This window comes from Merops nubicus, unplaced genomic scaffold (assembly GCF_000691845.1).
Source record: "Merops nubicus isolate BGI_N331 unplaced genomic scaffold, ASM69184v1 scaffold2467, whole genome shotgun sequence".
Classification (NCBI taxonomy): Eukaryota; Metazoa; Chordata; class Aves; order Coraciiformes; family Meropidae; genus Merops; species Merops nubicus.
In genome coordinates, this window is record NW_008622134.1 from 780 (window position 1) to 28,393 (window position 27,614).

The following is a 27,614-nucleotide window of genomic DNA, read 5'->3' on the forward strand; positions in this document are numbered from 1 at the left end:
TGGCAAGCTGTGGTGTTTCTGTGAGAGAGGAATCCTAAGTGTCATGCACATTTTTGTGTGTTTTTTATTATTAAGCTATGGGGCAGAGTTAGTAAAATGTTACTGCTCTTCTATTGTAAAACAGGATTGTCTAGCAGCAATGCCATTAGCACAGTGCTGTTCATCTTTCATTCAAAAATGCAGAGATTAATCCATTGACTTTGCAGCCCTAGATGCTGTTACACTGATGAGATGTCCTTCTAAAGCTGAGTTTTTTAGGGGAACATTTCCACAGCTGAGGTGTTATCCTGAATTAGAGGATATCTTTCATGAGTAGATGAAAAGCAAAAAGAAAAGTTGGTCCTCTAACCAAGGTGAGCTGTTAGGAGCATAGAACAGTTTAAGATCAAGGGATGACCTAAGCCAGTGATCTATCTCCAGGAGTGCTCATAAACTAATGTCCAAGGAAGAGGGAAGGAAAAGAATAATATGTAAAGCATGAAGTTTCTCAATGTATACATTACCTAGCCACCAGTTATTTTCAAGTCTGTGGATTTTCCTGATCCTGATTTATTTTGTCTTTTTAGTAAACATCAGCAGGTTTAGTTTGTTTGTTCTAAGTACTTGTTCAGTCTCCCCTTGAACTCATGAGAATGTCTTTGACCTACAGACTTTTTTGGCAGAGGGTTCCCAGGTCATCTAACCATTTTCTAGAGTCACTTACATATCTTCTGAATCATGATAAAACCATTTCATAAGTTAATTGGCAAACATTTCTGATGGCTGCTACAAGAGGCATATATAACTTGTAAAACCTTAAGGAGATCAGCATTTTCTGAGGAGTCCACAGCCGTACTGAGTTGTTTGGGTTTAGAACTTTGGGGCCACTGGAATTATGCAGGTGAAGTATTTGGCCTTTATAATTAGGTTTTAGAAGTGCTGAGTGCCCGTAAATCCAAATGAGAGCAAATCACTGCAGGTTTAGTGTCCTTATGTCCCTTAAATTAGGCTACAAAAAGTATAGTTGATCTTAGATTCCACAGTGTGATTATAAGGTTGGCATTAAGAGAGAATTATTTTTTTTACTGTAGCTAGAGCATTTTTAAAAATTGATCATCATTATGCAGTAAAAATTGAAACCATGCAATTGCTGGGCTTGCTACTCATAGTCATACTGTACTTTAATCTACTTTTGTCCCAATTTCCACACCAATAAAATTGTGGCAATAAGACTTGCTTACCCTACACTGAAAGAACAGTTTTGCCAAGACATGTGCTGGCAGCTTTGGAAAAGTGCAACCTGAGATTTTTACATTTCCTAGGTTTCAAACATTCACTGCTATTGTTTAGGTTGGAGAGGAGAGGTAAGGGTGTGGGTTTGGTTTTAATTTTTATTTTTTCTGAAAGAACTAACCTGTTTCACTGAGGCTTTATGTTACCGGAGTTTTTTAACCCCAAAGTTGGGTGTCAGATTTTTGCTGAGGATGGGAATATTTTAACAGAACTTACAGAAGACTAATGAATGAATTGTGCTTTGTGTAAAAGGGAGACATTGTGCCATGATTTATCTAACACTTCAGTTGTAGAAGCAGAGAAAAGAAAGAATGATGAAGCTATCAGAGACCTGGAAACGTTTTGGAAATACCTGGAGCCAGTTCTGAACAGTGGAAAGCATGGATCAAGTCTCTTTGATGTTGCCAGACTTCATCACCTAGTTAAGGAGAGTGCCTTTCCCCCTGATTGGTCTGATGGAGGAATGCTGGTCAGTGGATTCTGCTTTCATAATGCGTAGCATGCTTTGGGGTTTGTAACATTTAAGACCAATTTAGAAATTACAGGAATTTTAGTTTGGTATTCTATGAAACAGAACCAGAGTAGTTAGTCTATTTACAGTCTTGAACAAAACTTGGTTTGTATGTATCCAACAAGTTTAGTCAGCATGTAGTCACAAGGCATCCTTTGAATAAAAATACCTGACTTGAAATTTTTTGAATATTGTAAAACACAGCAGCAGAGTTTTAAAGCAGTTGGAGGTATTGCATTTATTCAGCATCTTTACATACACCCAAATTGCTTCTCATTAGAGAGTCAGATGTCCATGTAAGAGAACACAACAAATGTATTTTTCTCCTCATAACAGCAGGTCTACTTACTGTATCTCAGAACAGTCACATGAGAATAAAATTAAATGAATGCAAGAATGCTTTTTGATGTAAGAGGTTATTTTAGCATACCCAGTACCACTTTTTTTTGTTCAGCCCAAAACATGCCTCTGGCTTATTACACATTATAGCCTGCTGAGTCAGGACTGTTACTTGGCACTGCAAAAGAAAATGAACCATTAGAAACATTTTCCAGCCTAGGTTCTCAGGTGTAGAAAGATGTAAAAGGGTCGAATATTTTTCAGTCTGCAGTGGCAGCAGTCAAAAAATATAAACCGCTAAAGTAAAATAAAGCAACATGCCATAATTTAACCTACTTTATCTTTACTCTATACTATTAGGGTTTAAGGCCATACTATGTTCTCTGACATTTATGAGTCTAAAAGACTCATCCACTAACATTTATAGTACACTAAATCCTGTGTACCTGTGAGCAGCTACATTATGGTTGAAATAAAAGAAAAATGATCTGTCACTGATTGTAGTTGTGATTTCACATTCTTCTGTATCTCAGAATTCAGCAGAGATCTAAAGAAGAAGGAATATTTGTAAGTTTTTAAAGAAACAGATGGGAAAATCTAAGCTGTGAAATCATAAGTGGATAGAGTAAGTCTGTTCTGGTAGGCTTGCTGGGGGGTCTCTGGCTCCTAGCTTGCTGCATTTCTAAAGTCCAAGATCTACAGAAAGAAAACTCTTGTGATAAATTCTTAGAAATCAATATAAAAATTATAGAGTATTGCATATACAGCAAGTACTCTCCACTTTCAGATCTTTAGAAAGGAATATACTTAAAATATTTTCCTTTGAGAGTCATTAATGATTAGAATCAGAAAACTTTTGTTAAACATCTATGTCTATCTCGAGGAAAGGAGAGAGCAAGTAAATTGATTTTAAAAAATTGTAATTATACTAAACTTTGCATTTGTCTGATTGAGTAGTGCCAGGTTTTGTTACTTATAATTTTGTAAAAAAAAAACCTTTGTTTTTTTGAAAGATGGTGCGTTGAAAACACTCCATCATTTTAATTAAAATGTTCATGTGCTTTAATGATCTTTTAAATGTAATATATGAATTGATGGGTTTTATACTAAGCCGTTCTTCAGATTATTGAGTTGGAAAAGTGCAAGAATATTAACTCTGAAAATTCTGTTTTCACAAACAGAATTTATCTCCCAAATATCTCCTCTAGTCTTTAAATGTTATGAAAACTGAGACTAATATTCCATAAATGATCACTGATATGGGGTGCATGTTTTGAAGTGCCATAAAGAAGATCTGAGTTGAAGAAATCAGATGCTTAATACTTTTTAAAAGTCAGTTAATGTAGTTAGTGCTTAATGGCAGTTTGCTTCTTCACAATGTTTTATCTTAGGAAATTTAAAATTGAGATATCTGGTGTCTCTTAGCCACCTCTTAGAGGCAAACATCCTAATACAGGAGATTTCACAGAAGTGAAAAAATCACTCAGAAAAGGTCTGTTGACATAAATTTTAAAAAATTTTCATAATTTAATCTTTTCCACAATGTCTAGTGTATACATGTGAAGAATATTTCTATTAAAACCACTGAAACATGGGTGTGGCAAATACACTGCAGTTTGATCACCAGGAGAAACGTGCACATGTAATATAAAAGAATTATTTTAAGCTACCATTCCTTTCCTTCCTGTCTACAAAAAAATAACCTAAATTCCAGTTGCAAGAGAGCAGATCTTGAAAAGTTACTGTTAAGAGCATGTAGGCTTTAAAACAGCTGAAGCATCTGGGCAATACTCAGTCCATACTGAATGTGGCAGTCCATATGGTGTAACAGTGTTTAGGCAAATAAACATGAGGAGATGTTGTTTTCTTAGAATTAAGTCTATAAACATTTTGAATTAGTAGAGGAAAAAAAAAATCGCTTGGAAAGTTATTGAAAGTTGTAGATCTGCTGGTTAGAAAGCTAATGACTCATATGGCAAAGTGACGTGACACTTCCATGTGTAAACTTCACCCTTTGCTTTCCTGTCGTAGCTTGCATTTGGCACTGTGCTGTTCGAAAGCATTGCTTGTTTAATGTATGACTGCCTGGACTGGAGAAGACAGCATTGTAACTACTTGGAAAACACCAGGTTTATTAATGTGCCTGCATTATCAGAGACTACATTGACACAACCAAGTATAACTGAGGCAAGGATCTTTTGTGCTTTACCATGCTTTTTGTAGAGAATGCCTAGTTCTAGGCTAGAATTGACTGTCTTTAATTCTGCACTCAAAGATTCCCTTGGGACCATCACTCCATGTATCATTTTCTGTGAATGAAATTGGAGGTTTTGTATGCAATATTTAAGACCTCAAAAATGGGGGGAAAAAAACCAAAAAAAAGCTGAGCCTTGGGGAAACAGAAAAAGGGAAACATGAAGGATCATACAGGTGTAAAGTACCACAGGTATAAAAATTTCTTAAATAACTTCTGATGAAACCTTCGTGTGCCTGAAAAATCAATAAGCCTGCACAGAGATACTATGTCTTTTTGTAGATCTGTGAACTACCAGAAAAACTTGTTAGTTCTGTTCAAGATCAGTTCTTTATTATGTTCATGGTGGACAAAAGTTTAAGTGGGCAGAAGAAAGGGAAGTGTAGGGCATGTACTAGTGGCAGGGAAAAAATGAGCTTACTCCATCTGTAGCAGTTCTACTGAATGCTAATTTAAAACATTCATAAAACTACGTTCTTTACTATCTTGTTCCATTCAGAGTTAGATGGGGATTGCCTCCCCTAATACTAGCCATTTAAAAGATCAGCATCTAGTCTAGGGTGAGTAACCAAAGTTAAATGAATTTATCCCAGCAATTTGTGCAGCCCTCATTTGTTATATCTTGTTTGTTCTAAATTGTTTTATCTTTATCTTTGATCCTTTAGGTACAATCAGCATCACAGATTACACTTTCAAAGAAAAAAGGGCAAGCAGAAGAAATTCTGCCAACAGTTATTTTGTCACAAGGTATGGCTAAAGGTTTGAAGCAGTGGTCTCTACCTGTTCAGTCTATCATATTGTTCCTTCACCTGATAGCAAAAATCCTTGAAATTATTTGCATGGTTCTGAAGATGTGATATGATGTTTTGAGAGCAGTTTCTTGGTGAATACATTGACAAAGTCTCTGGAAACTGCAGTGACTAAATTCTTCAGAAAATCACTTTCTTTTATCTGCTCCTAGTCAGTCAAAAAGAGCTCTACAGTGATGAGCTTTGTTAGTCTTTTAAGAAAAATTGTTTGAACGGTGAACAAATCAGTAATATAAATGGTTGTTTCTGAAGAAATCAATACTAATGTTTTATTTCTCTACTACAACAGAGGAAGAAGATTCTTTGGCTACTTCCGTGGACATGAGGTATTACAATGATTTGCTGAGTCAGATTCCTGAGGAATACTTTTCTGTACCCCTAATGCTGTACTGCATGTTGGAACAGGTGGGAATATTCGCTTTATTATTCCTGTGGCTAATTTGGCTTAGACCTGGTATAATAAATTGATCAAATACCAATAAATCCATCTGCTTCAGCCTAAAATAAAAGATTGTGCGTGGAGGCACTGACCAAGGAGGTTCAATACAATGGAATCCTAACTCAAAAGTGACTTGTTTGGTTGTTTTATATATTGAGTAGTTACCCTGTATACAGAGTGTTACTCAGACTATTTTTTCAAGATTGAAAATTCAATATAATCAAATGAAGAAAAAGGTGTCATTTCTTAGCTAAGTCAACAGTAGGTTTTCATGTCCTGCAACAAAGTTATTGATGCTGAACTTTACTGTTTTACTCACTACAAAGGTCTTAAGCCTAACATGGAGTGGTGTATATCAATCCTAGTGCTGTACAAATCTGACCTGTTAAGTTCAGGCACAATCTATGAGTTAACAAAAAACCCACAGTATGATCTGGAAATCTTTCTTCTTTTAGTATCTAGCACAATCTTATTTTCTTTGCTTTGTGGAATTTAGTCTGACAATAGATTCAGGCAAATATACTGAAAATAAAGTCCAACACCTCATAGAGAGTTAATTTTTAATTATCCATTTTCATTAACAATTCTTAACATTTCAAGTTGGAAATATTTTCTTCTCATGCTTCCAAAAGTGAATAATAGGAGGAAAGATTTAATTCTCTTTTCAATACTTTGTTTTCGGCAGGAACTAACATGGAGAATTTAATTTTTTACTACTTGTAGAAGAAAATTATTGTTTTCTTTCCTGAAAAAATTTATGGATATGTGTTTAGCTCATAGCAGCATATGCTTGGTAGTTTTCTTTAAATTAAGCAGCAGTCATATTGTGATGGAAACTAACATATGTCATGTTTACCAGGTTATTGCAAGTGAAGAAGACCTTACACCACCTAGTCTGATGGCACCAGAGCCTCAGGCAGATGGGCTACATCATAGTATTGCTGATCATATAGCCTCTGTCCTTCCTTCTCTTTCACTTTCTCAGAGTGAAAAAAAGGTTTGTGTTAGATTTTGTTCATTCCCTAAAATGCCAAATAAATCTGATTATTTGGGTTTAATATATCTTTCTTTTTTAACAGAATCTATATGACTACTTTTCTCCTAAATACGGTGAAAAAAAGACTGCCACCCCCAAGTACCCTCTCTTATTTAACTACCATGATAGCCTGGCTCAGAGGTTGCACCTGCTGAAGGTATAGTGCTACCTGTCATATAGAAACAGTTCTGAAGCCCACAAGTAGTGAATACTCAATGCACTAGGAGGGATGGTGTTTTTAAAAAACAGAACAGTGTAGCTTTAATTTTTCCTGTGAGGTAGACACACTAACTGCATATGTTTAGTCTGCTTGAGAAGCAGTGAGTAGTAACTCCCTGGAGCATAGTGTATAACCAAGATATTGCCAAATTCTAACAAAGGCAGGAAGGTTCAGGTACTGCACGGTTTGGGATTATTACACACTAACAGTTCCCAGACTTTCTGAACAAAAAAAACCCACTGTGAAAGGTAAGGTATAGGTTTACTATTAAACTCTAAAAATCTCTGAAGCTAATACAAGTGATAATACAGTCCTAGATTTCACAGCTATGGTGTGCCTGCCTAGCTTCATGAATTATAAATTGTCTGTGGAATACTTGCACAATCATTGGTTAAAACAGTATTCAGAAACAAATTGAGCTTGATACATTGGTGGTATTTAAACAGAGGGCAGGACTGAGTAATCACTGAGAGAGATGCTTTTATCAGCCATATACTTGATGAAGAGGAAATTCTGGATATAGCACAGTGTTTGAGGAGCGGGTAGAGTGAAAAGATTTGGATTATATGGTCCAAAGAAAAGGTACTGTAATTGTAATACTAAAAAGAGCAAAGCTGAAAGATACTGTTAAGTCTCAAAAGGTAAAAATACAAGGATGCTGCTGTCACAAACCGATCAATGAGTTTGCAGGCTACATTACTGTGAGAAGTAGCACAGACCAGCTGAAAGATATGCAGAAGGCACCTCCTGCCTGTCTAAATAGATCAGTGCATATTTCTGTATTCCATAATTTTTGAGTCTACCTAGCACAGGCAAGTATTCTAACAAGTGTCTGTTGTTATGTCATCAGCTGTTCTCTTATGTATCTCATTTTTTCTGTCTAAAATATCTGACTGTGTGATTCAAAAACACACTGTGAGCACATGCTCAGATTTATGTTCTACTTAAGCACATGCTTGTATCTTTTGCTATAAAAACACTTCCATATTCAAACATAATTTTTAGAAATCTAGTGGTGTGAAAGTTTACTTTAGTGTGTTGGTTTGTTCCAGGTCCAGGAGAACTTAAATCCAGAAAAGATTGAACGTGAAATGATGGATAAGCTGCCTCTTACAGAACTGATCCATTTCACCCTTCCTTCAGCTGAAAACAACACTAAACGCTTGGCCAGAGTTCATGAGCTCATGCATTATTGTACCAGTGGTAAACTGACATTCTTTTTCACTGTTATAGTTTACTGGGTTTTTTTTTTTTCTTCTGGTTGATGATCCTATTAAATAGCAGGAATTTCAGGACAAGTTTTTTCAGGTGCCTAAGACATTTACAGAATTTCCTATTGTCACATTCTTGCTTATACCTTAGCCTACTATACAAGTGAGGACTAACTTTAGACCTCAGTTTCATGGTTGATGGGCAAGGCAATATGAGTATTAAATAATGCATGACTAAGAGGTGTAAGTATGTTAGAACTCATTTATTTAATTATATTCACAAACATACAAACACTTTCTAAATCTGATTAAAAAAACAGTAGTTGAAAATTAAAAAAATTACCATTTTGATACTATGACATAGAATTCATTTTCAGAGACACTGACATAAACTGTATGTTTACTTACCAACATTCTTTTGGTGGAAGAGCATGTGTGTCTTAGAAGAGTTTAACTGGACAATCAATTGCTTATAGAATGTATCCTGTATAAGCTGTTGATGCTAATAATGAAATTGCTTCTAAAATAGTCCCTTTATCAAACTAAGCATGCATTCAGTTCTTCCACCTTAATCGCTTCTGCAGTTACCTTTTCTTGGAGTGTGCATACCACCATGATGTACACTGTGAAACAATCCCTAAGACAGCATGAATACCCTGAGGTAGCTTCAAAAGTTTGCTCAGAAATATAAACATCAAAATCCCTTTGGTGACATTTATGCCATCATATAAGGCCCAGGATCTGAAGGTATTTTCCCAGCTCTTCAATCCTGAAATCCCTTGTGATGGATTAATTTACATTTGCTATATTGTTTCTAATTGTTCATATGTTAATTTTAGACATTAAGCTACTAAGGTATTCTGTATTGCTGTAATATTTCACCTGATGAGTATCAAATTTGATGGTCTTCAGTGGACCATAATATACTGTCAAACTCTGTCAACTGTTAACTTAGCTGGTAGAGTCTTCAGTTCTGTCAAGGTGATTGAGTTGAACAGGAGATGAGATATCCAACTTTTCCAAGGCATGTGACATGCTGAGGTGTTTAATTGCCATAAAGAGAAAGTATCTCAAACTGAAGATACTCCTTTTATGGTTTCAGCACTGAACTACCTGTCTTAAAATTCAGTCCTTCTCATGATTATCGTTGCTGTATGGACACTAATGCATACAACCACGAACAGCATTTAGTATTGCCTTTGCACTTTGTATATTTCTGTGTAAATCGGGTGTAAAATTTTGTCAGAAGAGAAAAAAACATTTGATACTTGGTTTGAGAAGCTACAAAGAATAAAAAAGTTTATGATAAGGAAGCTTTTTCATGAACTAGTTGTTAACTGTTTTGATTAAGTCTACTCAGTCTTTTTAAATCAACATAATTTATATAAAGTTAATGAGCCAACAAGTATTCAGATGTAGGAAACACTTCATTCAAGATGGATTAATAGTTAGGCATATCATTTTGCAATTTGGAAACGTTCAACATCAAATGCAGTGTAAAACGTAACTCACATAATGTGATCCAATACCATTAAGGAAATTGTTGTTGGCTTTTGCAGAATTGCCAAGAACAATACACTTAAATAGTCTTCTATTTATCTTCTGCTGGGCCATAAGGACATTTTCGGTTAATGACTGTACTTCTTTTATAGAACTTCTGAGTTGGGCTGAAGTAGAAAGAGCCTTCAGAGTGTTTACTTTTGAAAGCATGAGGCTGACTGGGCTGAATGATTCTGGTCTCCTGGAGAGCTATGGATCTGTGGTTGGAGGTGATTCTGAAATATCTTGTATCCCTTGGGATAATCCAGACAAGTTTGCAAGACGGCTGAGACAGGTCTTCCTTATGGAAAAGAAGCTTAGTGGGAAATCTCCAATAGGCTCTGGTAAAAACCTGTCTGTTTACATTACTCTTGAACTTAAATCCACTATTTATTTTGCCATATAATTTGCTGTTTCAGGGCTGAGATTTTTTACTTGTACAAATCACTGAATTTCAAGTATTGTATTGTCTGTACATTGAGTATCTATGTAGGATTACTAGATCAAGACAAAAGCTAAGTATTTTGTACAACTATTTTGTATAATGGCATTAAGAGTTTATTTAAGCAACTCTTGAAAATGATAGCTGTGGAAAAGTATGTGCTAGAAATCTGTTTTATTGATTATGACATCAAATATATTTTAGAGTCATAAAGTACTGCTTAAATACTTTTCTGAATACAGGCTCTTGTGAGTTATGGTGGCAACCAAGCCTTTACAAAGTCAGTAGCAATCAGAGTGAAATCAAAATTGATGTATAAGGTTAATGAGATATTTACTAGTGAATCATGGAATCATAGAATGTTTTGGGTTGGAAGGAAGCCTTAAAGGTCATCTAGTCCAATTCCTCTGCAATGAGCAGGGACATCTTCAACAAGATCAAGTGAGTATTAGGAAGTGGAAAGGATATATAACTTACACAAGGACCCTAGAAGGTGATGTAAAAAGTTGAAAATTAAAAAATACTACCTTCCTGGGCAGCATGTTCCAATGCCTGACAACCCTTTAAGTGAAAAAGTTCTTCCTAATGTCCAGTCTAAACCTCCCCTGGAGCAGCTTGAGGCCATTCCTTCTTGTCCTATCACTAGTTACTTGTGAGAAGAGACCAGCACCTACCACTCTATAACATCCTTTCAGGAAGTTGTAGATAAAGGTTCTTCATGTATGGGTCTTGAAGGCACTTCTTAGAGTATTCTTAATCTTTTTGGCCATGCAAAGCCAGCACAGGACAGATAAAGAGGATGATTTAAGTGGGTCTTACAAGCTGTTCCTTTTTTTTGTTGTTCTTTTAATTAACTGTCTGGCAGTTGTTATCCCTGGATTTTAAAGTACTCTTTTAGGAAAGAATTGTAGCAGAACTGATCGTGCATTTATTGGATTCGCATCATAAAAGGAAGCTTCAACTTGATGGCAATCTCCTCAGGGAGGCTAAGGAAATTGCATCACTGCAACCTTAGTGTTTAGGGATGAAGTTTCTGGAACACTTCTTAACATTCTGCTCTCAATTTCCAGGGCATACAGAAAGAAATGGCAAAGATGGAATAGATGGTCTGGCAGATCCCGTTTTGAATAAGGAATCAGATCTTTTTGTTGCTGATAAGGCAAGGGTGAGGAACAGAGTAAACTTTGTTTTATAGTGTGAGACAACAGAAATGTTTAATGCTAGGACATGTTACTGAGGATTCCTTTTCAAAGCTGCATGCAAATGTTTTTGTGATGTTTGGCAAATAGTGCCATAAGCACTGTGAAATCACTTTCATTGTGTTGTAAGTTGATGGATCTCTTTGTTTTTTAGTGTGAGACAACAGAAAATAACTGTTCAATGCTAGGACATGTTACTGAGGATTCCTTTTCAAAGCTGCATGCAAATGTTTTTGTGATGTTTGGCAAATAGTGCCATAAGCACTGTGTAATCACTTTCATTGTGTTGTAAGTTGATGGATCTTGGTGAAGCTACTAATGACAATTCTGTTTTGGTTTGATTGCATACCAAGGGTCAAATACTAGCATAAGAGATTGAGAGACATTGCCAAACTGTGCAGCACTCACAGTCTGTGTAGTTTGGCATTCCCAGAAACACCTGCTTGCCATACAGCCCTGGATAAATATAGCAATTTTAAAATTACTTCATAGGACATTTTTAAATATTCATAATTGCTTACAGAACTCAAAAACATATAACCTAATAATAAAAATATTTAGATTGTTTGCCATAAAATATCCAAGACCAAAAACCTTTGGGAGTAATTGTGTTTTTTATTAAATAGTGCCATACGGGTCTACACATGTGCAGTGTTATGCAGTTAACTCTGATGCAACATGGGATGCTGTCTATTAAGTCAACAAGATTACAGTTAATTTAATACAACTGAAACTGAAATGTTGACACTAATTGTTTTGTTTTGTTGTATTTTGAGGAGAGTCTGGAAAACTGTGGCCTAGGACTTAACTTAGAAGAAATAAAAAAGACACAGAGGCGTTGTTTGACAGACTGGAGTTGTGCTGAGCATTTTGAACCCCATGTTCTTCTTCAGGTATCTATAAACTGACAGTCTTACACATACAATCACCACTCAGAATGCTGTACAAAGAATTAGTGGCAGAGTACTGAGTATTTCCTTGCTAGATAAAAATTATTCCGGTTTATTCCTTTTACATTTTTACCAAACCCCATTGTTCTTTAGCTACTTTTCCATTTCTTGTGTAAAATTTAATTTGTCCTGTTTTGGTAGTGAGTCTTCTTGCAATATGTGTGATGGAGACAAAGTGATTTTGCTTTTGATACTTCCTGGCAGTTACAGGACTCATTTAGTGCAGTGTATGTGAAAACATACTTTGGAAATACCTATATGGTATATGTTTTATAGGCAAATAGAAAATTGGGTTGTACTAGTACTTCACCCTTTCAGGGGGTACAAGCTTCATTTATATTGCAAGCTTTACTTCACTTGCATTGTTCTGTAAAAATAATAGTTTAAAAGTCTTTCTTTTAGCTATGACTATAAAATAAGTTTCAGCCTGCAGACAATGTAAACATTAAAAATGATGGTGCAATACACAACAGAATGGAATAATGTAGAGCACAGTAAATCTCAGATGTGCAGATCATAGTATAGCAAACTGAATACCAAGTAATCAACTGAGCTAAAAAAAGTAATTTTGTTTTCTTTTTGCCTGGTATATGATAGTTCTGGTTTTATTTACTATTTCTTTATTTAAATACTTCATTATTTAAATTTAAGTATTTATTTAACATTTAAATTTATTTGTTTGTTATTTAGCCAAACTTTTCCATCCGTGGTCAGTCTCAGAAGGTGGAGCATAGTGACTACCTCTTCTCAATATGAATAGCAGTTTCAAGTTCCCATTTACCTGAACACTTCAGATTTCCTGGGATCCAAATGCTTTGTTTACATCCTGTAGGAAAGCAAAATTCTGAAGCATCTTGTGCTAAAGCTGTGCTGTTTAGCCTCTGTACATATGCTACTGTCTGCAGGGAGGATGTACCTTTATTTCTTTATTTTTCAGGTTCTTCATACTGCATGCCAAGAATATAGATGTATTGATTCCCTTTATCATACCCAAGATAACTCTTTGCTAATGGTTCTTCACAATCCTATGAATCAATATCGTTTGTGCCAAGAGACTTGGGGTATTGCATTGCACTCTAATGTTGGATTCAGGTAATTGATTTTATCTTTCATGTCTTCTTCAGTCATTTTCTATTAAAGCCTGCATGGCTATGCTTGGGGCACAGTTTTGAAATTACAAATTATCATGCTGTAACACATTTATGAGAAAGCAACTCATACAGATGTAAAACTGTGTAAAATTTTCTGAGTGAGGAAAACCATGTTGTAACTCTGTGTGACACCTTATCACAAACTATAAAAATCCATATTGTATTTGGGCCAGTTCTTTGTCAGTATCTTTATCAACGGTCTGGGTGAGGGGATTGAAAGCAGCCTCAGTGAGTTTGTGGACCATATGAAGCTGGGTGGGAGCATAGATGTTTGAGGGTAGGGAGGCTCTTCAGAGGGATCTGTACAGGCTGGATTGATGGGCTGAGGCCCATGGTGTGAAGTTCAACATGGCCAAGTGCTGGGTCCTTCATCTGTGTTACAACAACCACAAGCAACACTACAGGCTTGGGGATTAGTGACTGGAAAGCTGCCTGGCAAAAAAAGGATTTGGGGGTATTGATCAATAGCCACCTAAGCATGAGCCAGCTGTTTGCCCAGGTGGCCAAGAAGGCCAAGAGCACAAACCTGGCTTGTGTGGCCAGCAGGAGTAGGGAAGTGATCATCCCCCCTGTACTCAGGACTGGTGAGACCACACCTCAAATACTGTGCTCAGTTTTGGGCCCCTCACTATAAGAAGGACATTGAGGTTCTGGAGCATGTCCAAGGAAGGGCAACAAAGCTGGTGAGGGGTCTAGAGAACAAGGCTTCTGAGTAGCAGCTGAGGGAAGTGGGGTTGTGTAGCTTGGAGAAAAGGAGGCTGAGGGGAGACCTTATCACTCTCTACAACTATCTGAAAGGAGGTTGCAGTGAGGTGGGGGTCAGTCTCTTCTCCTCAGTAATAAGTGATAGTACAAGAGGAACTGGTGTCAAGTTGCACCAAGGGAGGTTTAGGTTGGATATTAGAAAAAACTTCACTGAAAGGGTTACTTCTTTATTGTGACCATAACCCCACTTTATAGGATTGTTCCATAGTTGCTGTCTGGACTATATTTCTGTTACCTGCTAATCACTTGGTTACATTGAGTCCCATTACAGCAAATTTTCATGCAAGGGGGCAACTGAATTTCTTCTGTCGCAGCAGCTTTTACTCCTGGAGATCCCAGTTACCCTTCCTTCTTCTCTATGGACATCAGGTCTTGTAGTTCATGTGGAACATCCAAATACTCAGGAATTGTGCCGTTCAAAGGGTGGGCAGCAAGAGGCTGTGTGTGAAATCCAAAGGATGCTATTGACTGAGGGGATCCAAAGGCATGAGGATGTGTAACTGCAGTAATACATGTGTATAAAACATTTCAACTCGGGTTAGGATAAGTGGCCACTTGGTCAGGAAGCCACATGAGTTCAGATGTTATCAAAACTAGTCTTTTGCTCAAAGTTAATCTTCATTACATTTGTTTACTGATTCATAGTAAGCACATTACACAAGTTGCTGGAAAAGAGAAATTTCCTTTCTGAGAAATGGTTCTGAGTCAGACACTGGCAGTACTGACATCACAATACGTATTAATAGAGCATGTATTTTTGACTTTGAACGAGTGTTTCATTGACTTAAAATATTTTCCACTTGAATAATGTCTTTTTTTATTTATAACATATATTAATCTTCAAGTTATTCCAGTACTGGCAACTCTAGTTTCCAGTGTAGTTTTGCCTTTTGTTTTCAAGACCTTTGTTTTTATAGCTTGTACACTTTTTTTCAGATAGAAACAAGAGTCACCTTGTCCCTACTGAATATGTGATCAACAGTTTCTCCATGCAAGTTTTCCAAAGTAGGCTGCCCCTGTCTTGCAGGAGCTGGGAGATGCTTGTGTGTCTTTAAGCTGTACATGAGCTGTATACATCTCTATTCTGTGTAGATAGCCTACATACTAATTCTCTTGGATGTACAATGTAATGCTGCAATAAGAACTTAAAACTGTCATGAGGTCAGGAAGTGGTTGTGCCACCTACTTGTTCACAATCATAAACTGTAATGCATGCAGAGCTTTTCAATACAATTGAATCATCTGAAACTTAATACTGCAAAATGTTATGAAGACACAACAACTGGATCTCATGTATTCTTTAAAAACCTCTTTTAGTTTGCACAGGTGAAGAGTTTTACTTCAAAGAATTATGGTAGCACTCCTAACAAGGAGTTGATTCCAAATGCATATAAGACTTCCAAGCTTCATACTACCTTGGAAGCCATTGTTCACAATCAACTATTTCAACTAAAATTACTATTTTTAGTCATTTCAGACAGTTTTGGAAGATGAGATAATGCAACTACTGACAACAGATGTGAGCTCTGGATCATTTTGTCATTCAGTGTTCACTTCAACAGTTAATTGTGAATATGCTTAATTTATGCCAGGCTACAGTGCACTGATTCTCTAATCTGTATTGGGATGACAATTTCCAAGTACATTTGTTATCACAATAATGAAGAAGAGCTAAAGATTAAATAGAATAATATCTCCTCAGTTGCTGAACAAGCAAATGAAATATATTCTGAAAGACAATATAAATAAATTACCTGGTGGTAAAACAGCGAGGAAGAGAATTAGTCTCAACCTTTCCTAAACTGAATGTCTCTGTTTTTTCTGACTTTCTGGATTTTCTTTGAGGGCAGACATTCTTTGGGAGACAAGTTTCTAATACCTCTTGGCAGAAAGGATAACCAAAATCCCAAATGTGAGATATATTAAGCAAATACCAGCCAGGGAAAAGTACCAGCTCCTGCAAAAACTGAGAGAAATTCTCTCAAATGCAAGCCTTCTCTCAAAGGCTATAGAATAATATTTGTATAAGAAACTGAGAAGCCAAGTGATCTTGTTTGACCTGAAATCGTATTAGTGAAAACTCTATTATGGTAAATAGAGGAATGTTGTGCTTTTCAGGAACTATCTTGAGCTTGTGGCCAACTCAATTGAGGACTGGGTGAAAGAGGAAGAAGTCAAATACCAAGAAGAGAAGATGCCTAAGGAAATAGAGTCTCTTAAACTGGAAAAAGCAACGGCAGGAGGACCTTTAGAATTGTCTGCATGTGCTGTCAAACAAGCTGGCTTCTCTAAGAAAGCCAGATGTGGGTATCTTTTTGGCTTATCCTAGAAAGTTAATTTTTCATGCTGAGTGTTGAGACCCAAAGTTGATCAGGGCAGAATGGCATATATTTTTTCATACGGTAACCTCTTTTTGTCATCTGTACAGACATAAATATGTTGTGAAATGAATTAAATGCACATATTGAAATATTATGCATCATCCTCTGTTCTGAAAATGGAGACCTTTCATGTCAATTTGCATTTACAGTAGTTGTGTCTATTTAATGGAATTACTTGAAGGATTACATACAAATATGAATCTCTGTTTAAATTACTACAAAGGGGTGAGGAGTAGTTAGTTCATGGTTCAGGAAAATTCCTTTTTAAAAGGGCAGGATAAAAGCTGAAAGTCAGAAGCTGCGGGCTAGAAGCTAAAAATGGAAATTGGAATTAACTGGACTGCAGAGCAAACCTTAATTACAAGCACCACTTTAGGTGGTGAGTATTGTAAGTAGTCCATACAGGAACTGCTGAGCAGAAAAGTTTTCAGAAAAGTCTGAAAACTCATTTCAAAAGAGAAATTTTGTCCAAATTGTCTGTGTATTTAAGAACAAGATTTTGTCAATATTTAGCCTTTTCTTTGTTCATCTTCTTTGAGAATGTGCTTTGAAATCTTCTAGTACTAGCAGTTAGCATTTACAAAACCAGAAATTGTATTCCTCAACTCAATTAACAGGTCTGATTGTAGTTGGGAAACCTAAAGGAGAGTTATGACTCCCAAGTCATAATTTGTACCTGTCTAGCTGTCACAGGAGGTAGATTGAATCTTGCCCATCTGGTGCCTCATGACAGGTATGATTCATAAAGGAGTTCATTTGCTGAAAAAGGATAATCACCCCTAGCTGGGGTATGTCTCCAGGTGATTTCCAGCAATAGTGTTTCCAGGTGATTTCAATTTCACTGGCACTGCTGTAACCAACACTAAAATTTCTACTTTTTAATACAAAGTAGCTTAACTAGACGCTTCTGTTAGTGTACTTTAATTTGTATATTCTAGCAGTTAAGTATTGGGTATACAAGCATGATAAAAAACCACACACCTAGAGAGATACCATTTTCATGAGTCATAGATGTTATAAAGACCCAATGGTAAATGGGGGATATGGTGTTTCTTTAGTGAAGGTTTGAAGGCTGAGACAGCATTTATTCACTTTTTTGTCTTGAAAGGTTGTTATAGCTATGACTTTGGTGTGGAGCTTGTTTTGGCACTTGGTGAGCCAATTAAAGTGCTGGATCTGAGTTGTGGAACAGTGAAAGTAGCAAAAATAAGAAATACTGGTTATTGTTCATTCAGCATTGCTTATCTGCATAGCAAAGAAACCCACCTTGTTGCAGGAGCAAAGCCTTCAACAACAGAAAGCAGAGTCAGTATTTAGATGCGATGTTGTATTATTTAGCGTATATGGCCTCCAGTTATGACTATCAAGTTGTCAGAGAAGTTTCTTCTAACCTGAACACACTTTCTATTTTGTCTCTAAAAATACTTTAACATTTTCTTTATTACTTTTATACTTTGAATTTTTTTAAATCTATTTTTTAATTTACTTGGAATCATTTGAATTTTTCAATTTTTAAAAATTATCCGACTTACTTGAAGTTATTTATAACTTCATTTATTCCCTTTTTGTTTTTCAAAGGCAGCACATTGGGACTTGAGAGCGTAACAGAGACCATTCCAGAAATTCAGTCTAACAATGGAAAAAATCCTTTTGTCAGAGAAGGCTCTCTAAAGGTGAGGCATACCAGTGATGCATTCTGATTTGGTTATAAACACTGTGGAAAAGTGCACAACAAAATAATTTTTAGGACTGAATGTGTAATGTACAAATAATCATCTGATACGACATCTGTGACCAAGAATGACTGAACTTGTGGATTGAATAAGTCATTAATTTTATGCAAAATATAGTGTGTGATATTGTAAAACTGTAAGCACATGTGGAAAACATGTCTTAGAGTGACTTAGAACATTGGTTTCTTTGAGTTTATTTTTGCTCTTTTCAGTGTGCATGTATGACATACCTTGTAATACAAAGAGAACTACAGTCTTTAGAATTCCTAACATTTAATATAGGCTTTGAAGGAGGAGCAGGACCAATTACTAGAGGAAGAACAACCTAAGGAAGAAAAAAAGGGAAAAAAAGAAAATTTAGAAGGTAAAAAGAAAGGACAGGAAACAATAACAAGTGAAGAAAGTAAAGGTTCCAACATGAGATCTTCCAAAGAGAAATTTAAAGATGAGCCAGCCAAATCCCCTGAACTTGAGGAAGATCCCAGCATCCCAGAGCCATGTTCTGAGAAAGTTTACAAGGTAAGGAGTATTACTTTTCAAAAATATGTCAGTTATGCTGCTGGTTTTGCCTGGGAAGATAAGACTCTCAGCGGGACCCTAGTAGTACCTCCAGGGTGGTCTTCAGCGAACAGAAGGAGAGTGGCAATTAAAGGAGGGATGGGCAGCAATCGCTTTCTTCCAAAATAAAAGGTTTTAATAACATGAAAATAACAAACAAAAACACCTGTGGCAGGCACTGATAACAGCACCCACACCAGGGGAAGAAGCAAAAGAGCATGTGGCCTTGGGATCAGAGGTTTTTAATAAGTTGGTAGGTGGGTTTACAAAAGGCATTGTCCTGTAAGGATACAGAGGTGGGATACCTACAGGTCAGGGGTCCAATGGGTGGTAAGGGATTGGTCTTGTGGTGGCTAAGCCGACCACGACCTGGGAAAAGTGCAACATTCTTGATGTGTGCCCATGTTTGGAGACAAAGAGGTAATAGAAACCTCTGTCTACATGAATCTCACTGAAACAAAGGAGTTCTATTACTGCACCACATTAGGAAAGTGCTAACTATATAAAGAGTCAAGTTTACAGCAGAACTGGTTTTCATTGTGAAATTGGAGTTCAGGCCAAATTAAGCTTGACTAGGTCTTGTTTAACTCCATCGTTTTAGCAGCAGATCCTTTCCTAAAAGTTCTGGAATGCAGTTTCTGATGTTTAAGATTATCCTACACAACTCTATTTAACTAACTTTGATGGGTTTCTGTGCATATTACATAAACACAAAGGTAAGTTAATCATGTTTTTGTGCCCATGGAAAATGTATTTATGGGATGAATTTTGCCTAAAAATGTGATTTTAATGGGAGAAGGTAGGAAAGGGGAACATAAAGGCCTGTTCAAACTCATGTATTCAGCGACTGCTAGACCTAGTTGAAGTTTTGGCTGTCTATAATGGAAATCAAGTAAAAGGAGTTTGCAATTTCTTTCAGTTTCTGTTTCAAAATTCATGTTATTGGAGTGCCCTAATACAAGCTATTCTGCCCATTATACTAACAGAGGGGTATTTCTTACAGGGGGTACTAATTTTGTCCAGACAGTTTTTAGGCAGTTTTCGCTGCAGAGTCTAAGCCTCGCATCCAAAATATGTGTAGGTCAATATATTTTATTCTAAACTTGCTTGAGCACAGACTTCAAACTCAGAGATATTGAACATTTCAGTCAGAACTTACTTGACTTCACTGACTAATATTTGCTAAGTTGTGGCTCTTTGGAAGGCACAGCAATGTAAGCATCAGATTTACAGTGTCTGAATTCCATATTTTAGGGAGTGGAAAGCTGAGTCTTTATCTGCCCTTTATCTTGTCCCATGTATTGGTATTTGTCTCTTTCTACTTGGACGGAATTTTTCTTTCCCTCCCATTGTATGTTAAGCCACCAGTCTACTTGCTATTCATCAATGTATATGATGGCTCCATATCACTGAAGGACCAGATTCTGCTCTCATATGTAACAAATTAGTTCAATTAGTAACTGAGAAATTATTTGGACATGAGAATAGCATACTATGTATTTGCTGAGGTCATTATTACGTTAGTTAAATAGCTAAGCAAACAATGTTGACCAGAACAGTGGGATCCTTATGTTCTGTCCTTCATGTACCTCTTTCATGGCTTCTGCCTTCCTCATTTATGCATAATCTAAAACTCATCTTTCCAGTTTCTAGGCTACAATACAGGGGAGGATCTCATTCAAATATCAGGAACCAATCAGTATCTTTTCCCATCTGATGGAGGACAGATTCAAGTAGAGAAGATAGAGTTTGTAAAAGGTAATTCTTTCATTCTTTATGCTTTGCTATGGCTCAGCTAGTAGCTGATAGCTTAGTTTCCTAAACCATAAATGTTTTTTCATGTCTCAGGAATAAAAATTCAGTTAAAGACATTGTGAGAGTACCATGCAAATCCATATTCGCCTGTATCACTACTAATGTTTACATTTTCCTGTAGTATGTTAACAATTGATAGCTAAAGTACCAGCCAATTAAGAATGGAGAAAAATCAGTTTATATTTATCTGTTCAATGGCAACCAATGCATGATATTTCAAGAATGCATATCCCGGTAATTTGTCCAGTCAGATGTGATATATCTAAGTGACAGGGTTGTTCTGCACCCTCTCAGATCTAATAGTAAGTTTTTGAATATTTAGTGTAAACTCTGCTAACTTTAATTTTGCCTTCCTGACCTACTACTAAGCAATTCAGTCCATTTCTGAGCCATTTTCTTTTTTTGTGTGTGTTTTATAGTTGCGAAGTGCAGCGGTTTTTGAGTGCAGTTCTGAAGCCTACTAGGAGCAATAATAATATTCTGTTGCTTTACAGGTCTAACTTTTGTAAAGGTGAAAGTGATAAAAGACAACCACAATTTCTTCATTCATATCATAGACCCCAAGAAAGACTTAAAAGAAGCTGAAGTGCAAGAAGTTGATGAAGAACATAAAATCAGATCAGGTTAGTGGATTGACAGCAGTGTTATAAAGAATTAATAGAATAATGATTTATTTAGTAATTGAATGCAAACCTTATCAAGGAATGAAAAAAAAAATCCTGTTAATGGCAGAGGATAAATAAGATCAGTGTTCTGTAAATAGAAGTAAAAGTCCACTTGGCTGACTTAAGCACCATGTAGAGAGATCTTACCAAGATGTAGAAGCACAGTACAGGTCAACATGTGCACACCAGTCTCTTTTCCAAAGGAAGAAAATCAGTGAAAAGAATCACCATACCTCACAAAAGGAATTTTCTTCTTTAGTGGAGAGCTCATTCAGATCTTACTGTGTCCTGGGAAAGCCTAAGGAGTTGTAAACTGAATCATGTCCATTGTGACCAGAGTAAATGTCTGCTCTTGAAAGGGAAGATTTCCCCCTTTGAACTGGACTTCCTCTTGTGGGTCAGATGACCTCTTTTTGTGGTCAAAAAGCATCCTGCTCTTGCTCCTTTCCTTGGCTTCAACTGCTGCCAGTGATGTAATTGTAAGTTGTCTGAATAGAAAATTTCATCCCTTCTACAGATGAGATGTTTCTTGTCTGCCCTTGTGAAAGTAATCCTGTGTCATTCTGGGATCTGCCAAACGCTATTCTCAGTCACCAGTGTGCTATTGTCTGAGGCAAGTTGTATTCACATGGCACGAGTGAGAGGCTTTCCTCCTGTGTAAACAGGAGTACCTTACGGAAAGGCAGTGGCCAAATGGTACAGTGGTAAGCTTTTGATGCAGTCAGAATGGCAAAACAGCATCCTGCAGGTGGTGGTCATTGAAGAACATTGCAGTGACAGTAATTAGGAGCAGACAAGGTCTCGGCCTATGTGCCTTGTTGATGAAAGAACTGAGGGATGGCTAGGTGTTGAGTGCCCGCCTTCTTTGTCTTTTGTTAGTTTTCTCTGATGTTCCTCACAGTTCTAAGTTGTTCCCTATACTGGAAGTCCAAATGATTTCATCTTACCAGCAGAACATTTCTGTAAGGTAGTGGCAGTTGAACTAGAAGCAGGATAGGATCCATTGCCACTATCTCAGAGGTGTCACCTTGCATAGTTCTTGTGGTTTTCAAGGATGTCATACTCATCACATGACATGTTGCCCTGCACCTCTATAAGTGAGCTTGTCTCCTTATCCACTTTCACAAATGCCAAACTTAGCTTTGGTTCTAATTTCTCATTTTTTTCTCCTTGCTTTTACTTTCTCCTTGTGGCGCAGTCCCTGTCACAATAACTGAAGGACAGTGACTTTTATTGGTGCATAGGCCACATGTGATAGAAATGGGCACTTAGCATTCTTCAGCTGGGCAGGAAACAGAAACAAAGGTCCTTGACTCCTGAATTAGGTTTTGTTGCTGTTTAAATTCACCAAGACTTTTCACCATTAGTTGCTATTAAACCATTTTTTTCAAGCCTAGCTAATTAGAGTGCTATTTGTAGATGAAAAATTACAGCTATATTACACAAACTGACTATTATATACTTCTCTATGAATGGAATGATAAAATTTTCCCTATCCTATACTAATCTGTTTTACAGATTAGTAATTCACATTGAGGTGCCACTGTTCACATCAGTCATTGGTTTACAGGTCAGGTGGTTTTAATATGTGTTGCTGTCTTTAAAATGAATTCTAATTTTTTTTTAAAGGAAAATCAAAAAATCAAAAGAAAGCTGTGAGCAAGTTTGGATCTTTTTCAGCCACCTTGGAAAATGGAATCCAGCTGTCCCTGAGTTATTATGGACCTACAGGGAAGACAGCAGGTAAAATAAGCAAATAGAAGAGGATATTTGAGAACATAGGGAGAATTGATTTTTTTCTTTTGTTTTTTTTTTTCATACACTCCATAACCAAATTATTTGTTGCATGCAGTTCTGCCTTTCTCATCAGCTGTTACAAAAAGGTGGGGAACTTTCAAGAAGGCTTGAGATGAGATTGCCTTGTCAAGAATATCCTATGATTCAAATTTCAAAATGGAGGGAAGTCACCATGCTTTTTTACTTACTGCAAAAACAGAGCAGTGCAGGAGAAGCTTGCAAGTGTTGTTATTAAGTAGCCCAGCAAAGTCAGCCAGTTCATTTGAGCCAAAGAAAATGTGATTTGTTGAGGAGTCTTCTTGGTTTTCCAAGAAATAATATTTTTGTAAACTTATGTAGGTGATTGTGGAACTTCCATTTTCTGTTATGAGTTAGACTTTAGGTAACAGTCGTGCAGGTATAATGAGGGATTTCTATCAACCTTTCAGTAAACACATTCACAAACTCAAAGAAATTACTTCACAAAAACATAGTGAAAATAATGTCTGCTTTTACCCAGAGCTTTTTGTTTCCATTACATTTGAAACACCACTGAAACCATCATATGGCTAAAAGTGAAACCCTCCTCTGATCAGAATATAATCCCAGCATTTCTCAGCTCTTAAAATATGAAAACATTTACTTGAGTGCATCTTTGTGTGGACTGTGGTAAACCATTCAACTATACACTCATTTTTAGTTACTCAAATACATTTTACAAATTAATTACTAAAAATGCACTTTTTAAACTTGGGCCAAGAGAGCATTCACAATGTAGTGGACTGTAAAAACTTGTGTTTGGGCATAAAAGAAAGAAATGTATAATTAAACACCTACATATCAGCTGAGGCTCTTTCATGTGTTGTGTAAGAATCCTACTCTACATTAGAATAATCCTTGTCATGTTGAGCTTTAGTGCAGCACTTCTGACTGGTATTCTTTGACTGTTTGTAGTTTTTCTACAGTCACTTTTTTATGCCTAATTCCCCTTGTGGGTGTTTGTATCATAAGTGCTCAGAAAAAATGCTGAGCAGAAATATTCTGGTTTAGACTATTCTTGTGGGCCATCCATCTACATGTAGAATAGTATGCAATGCAATCCACAGTTTCTCTCCACGGGTTTTTTAAATTTGGTACATATTACTCATTTTCTCTGCCTTACTGAAATAACTTTCTGGAAGTTGCTCTAATTCTCATTTTTCTTATTGTTTTTCTCATTTTCTCTCTTCCATCTTCCTTTTAGGGAAGCTGAGATGACAAAAGACCTCAAGGCTGTTTGCCAGCTTTATGCATCTTTTTTATTTCTTGGTTGAATGCTACTATTTGTTTTAAGTTTTGAATTATTACCTGTTTTCACTAGCATGACCAAAACATAACATCAGGCTACCTTATAACCAGGCTTTATAAGCAAGCTTCTCCTTGCTTTATGAATCTGCCACTACTTGAGCACCTGTAGGGCTTTCTCTTCTGGGTGTTTTAGAACCTTTGCACTTGCTCTTTGTGCTTTGACTAACTTACAAGAGTACAACTTCAAATGCTGGAAACTGGCATGTGTGTCCAGAAGAAAGGAAACCTTCCTTAATCTGACAGTCCTCTGAAAATTCCTGGTTCTCAAGAATTCTAAAGACACTTTCCCTTAGTCTCAACAATCCACTCTGTTTCAGTGTTCTCTTCAGATACTGTTCTCATTTTTCAGGGCAACCAGAGTATCGAGATAGGTGAAATTTCCTTAGGCATCAAGAGCCTATAACGGCTTCTCCTCCTAAATTCAGCACTCTGTAAAGAAGCATTGTCTGAAAGTGAGCGTGCTCCACTTCATAGCATGAGTAGCTGTGAAGGATTGTTCCCCTCATTGTACATAAGAACTTGCTTATACCCAGTTTGTGGTGTTCACATTGATATTTATACTCACCTCACAAGATGGATTATATTCACTAATATTTCTATTGGACAACTACCTCAGAATCCTCATTTCAGCTGTTCTGCTTCTCGGTGGAGCACTAGCTCAGTCAAAGCTTATTAGTCAACTGTTCCTTCTCATCATCCTCCTGGAGAGGAGTACTATTACTTGTTTATTCCATGGCCATGCTGTCTAAAAAATGTGTATTGGAATGTACCTGTCCCAGTTAGAAGGTAGAATTGTGTCCCACCTCCCTTATCCCTCAGTGTTCCCAGGTAGAGATGTAAATAAGTAATGCAGGTATAATGAAAACCTTGCACCAAATTGAAAATTAACAAAATGAAATATATTATTTAACAGGGAACAGAAAGGAAGAAGGGCAGGGGTTTAACAGGGTAAGGGGGGTTATAGGAACAACAAGGCAAGGAAGATTAAACTTCCAAATATACAAAACCCAAATGTTGTGCTGAGGCTCCCCAGTGCTGGATCTCGCTGGATTGAGGTGGATTGAGACTGGATGCACAATCCTTGGACGTGGATGGAGGCAGGGAATCAGTCTGTAGATCAGGCCCAGGTCTCCAAGATGGCCACGGCCACGTGTAGCACAGGGAAACCACAAGCAGCAGCAGCAGCGTGTGTCCGGGGTGAAAGGCAAAGGAGCAAGAGAGCAAGAGGCAGAGGCGTGCCTTTCTCGCCCCTTTTATAGACCTTGGCAGGAAGTCCCGAGGACAGGAAGAGGGAAGTGGGAATAGAACAGGTATACACCCCTTTCATTCAGGCTTGTAGCTGGTATTAGGTCTCAGATCTCCTCCCACCAGGGGCAGCAGGTTTCAAACCATTACAGTACCTTATGGAGAATTTTAAACTTTCCTATTTTACATAATTAGCTGAGAATTTAACTCTAGCATATTACAAATAAAACAGATTTGTTCACCTTTCCTCAGACTTCCAATAAGCTGTAAAAGCCACACAGCATAAATATCAGTACATGGCATCAGAGCCACCTAATAAAGCATCAGACTCTCATGTATCAGCTAATGAAGATGGACATTTCAAAAAATCTTTCATCTAAATTTCCCTTTCAGGCTAAAGGTGTATGAATATATTCATGTACCTGTGCATTTCTCTAATGCTAGCACCAAGACAAAAACTGAGACTGAAGGCTTAGGAACTGAGGTGGAAAGCTTGTTATCATGGACTCACAAATAGGACTTAATTACCTGATGATCTAATAGTTTCTGCTAGCCATAGATTCTTAAATTTTGGGTCAACTTTGCAGTTTCCATAAATCCAGAATCATCCATAAGGCAAATGAACATGCAGGCAGCCTTGCTAGTAGTTAAGAATTTTATTTTTAAGGTGCCCCCTGCATTATACCTGCAGAGCTAAAACCATCTATGCCAAAACCTTCTGGAAAACAGTGGACATGGTGTCACTTAGGACTACCTTTTATCTTTTTCAGCCAAAAAATACGCTAACACTTCATCCACATTACAAAAAAGTTATATGATGTCAAACCAGAATAGTTCTATCAACATGCTTTCAGATGCATTTCTTTCTTTTTATAGAATCATAGAATGTTTTAGACTGGAAGGGACCTCTAGAGGTCATCTGGTCCAACCTCCCTACACAAGCAGGGACATCTCTACCTAGGTAGGTCGCCCAGGGCCCTATCAAGCCTGACCTTGAATGACTCCAGGGTTGGGGCCTCCACTACCTCTCTGGCCAGTGTATTCCATTGATCTATCACTCTTATATTAAAGAATTTTTTTTTCTAATACCAAGTCTAAATCTATCCTTTCCTAGTTTAAAACCGTTACTCCTTGTCCTATCATTACAAACCCTTTTGAACAGACCCCCTACCTTCATGTGGGACCTCTTCAGGTACTGGAAGGTCACTATAAGGTTCCCCCCAGAGCCTTCTCTTCTACAGGCTGAACCACCCAAACTTCCGCAGCCTGTCCTCATAGGAGAGGTGCTCCAATCCCTTGATCATTTTAGTGGCCCTCCTCTAGACTCGCTCCAATATGTCTACATCCTTCTTGTGCTGGGGGCTCCAGAGCTGGACACAGGACTCCAGGTGAGGTCTCACCAGGGCAGAGTAGAGCAGCAGGATCACCTCTCTCCATCTGCTGGCCACGCTTCTTTTGATGCAGCCCAGGACATTATTGGCTTTCTGAGCTGTGATTGCACATTGATGGCTCATGTTGTTATGCCAATGACCAGGCCTAACAGGAACGATACAACCAGCAGGAAGAGAAACTAATAAGTAGATTGTATTGTAAGCAAAAACGTCATAACACAAATGACCGCTGGGGGTACAAACAGGTCAACCAGCTCATATATAATTGACGTCAACCCCAACGATCCCAGAGAAGACATAACTCGGCCCACAACAGGTGTTATGAACAGAGAACCAAGGTTTCCCATAGCTGGCAAGGGAAACAGCCAGGCCAGAAAGCTAAACATATACGGTAAAGGTGCCCACATGGCAACTCTTACCTGATCAGTCCACGTTCACAAAGGTCTAAATGGACCAGGGCCCAGCCCCAGGGAGAGTCAGGAGGCCTCTCCTTAAGCAGGAATCTCTGTGGAGTGCACTCCACAGACAGACACTCCTGACTCCCTGCAAGTGGTCCCAGCTTTTAT

General features: G+C 37.3%; 1 protein-coding gene across 1 annotated transcript in view; it reads left to right on the top strand.

The window, feature by feature from the left end:
* Positions 1-1,559: 1,559 nt before the first annotated feature.
* SPAG17 (sperm associated antigen 17) overlaps positions 1,560-27,614 on the top strand; it is a gene marked incomplete at its 5' end in the record, with an annotated part of 66,012 nt that continues 39,957 nt past the window's right edge. Inside the window, 17 exon segments of the mRNA XM_008944664.1 lie at positions 1,560-1,741; positions 4,154-4,298; positions 4,936-4,949; positions 5,042-5,123; positions 5,475-5,590; positions 6,484-6,621; positions 6,704-6,817; positions 7,933-8,083; positions 9,744-9,974; positions 11,143-11,231; positions 12,048-12,164; positions 13,159-13,313; positions 16,256-16,440; positions 18,097-18,191; positions 20,456-20,567; positions 21,119-21,247; positions 22,919-23,032. Coding sequence (XP_008942912.1) covers positions 1,560-1,741; positions 4,154-4,298; positions 4,936-4,949; positions 5,042-5,123; positions 5,475-5,590; positions 6,484-6,621; positions 6,704-6,817; positions 7,933-8,083; positions 9,744-9,974; positions 11,143-11,231; positions 12,048-12,164; positions 13,159-13,313; positions 16,256-16,440; positions 18,097-18,191; positions 20,456-20,567; positions 21,119-21,247; positions 22,919-23,032 — 2,169 coding nt within the window.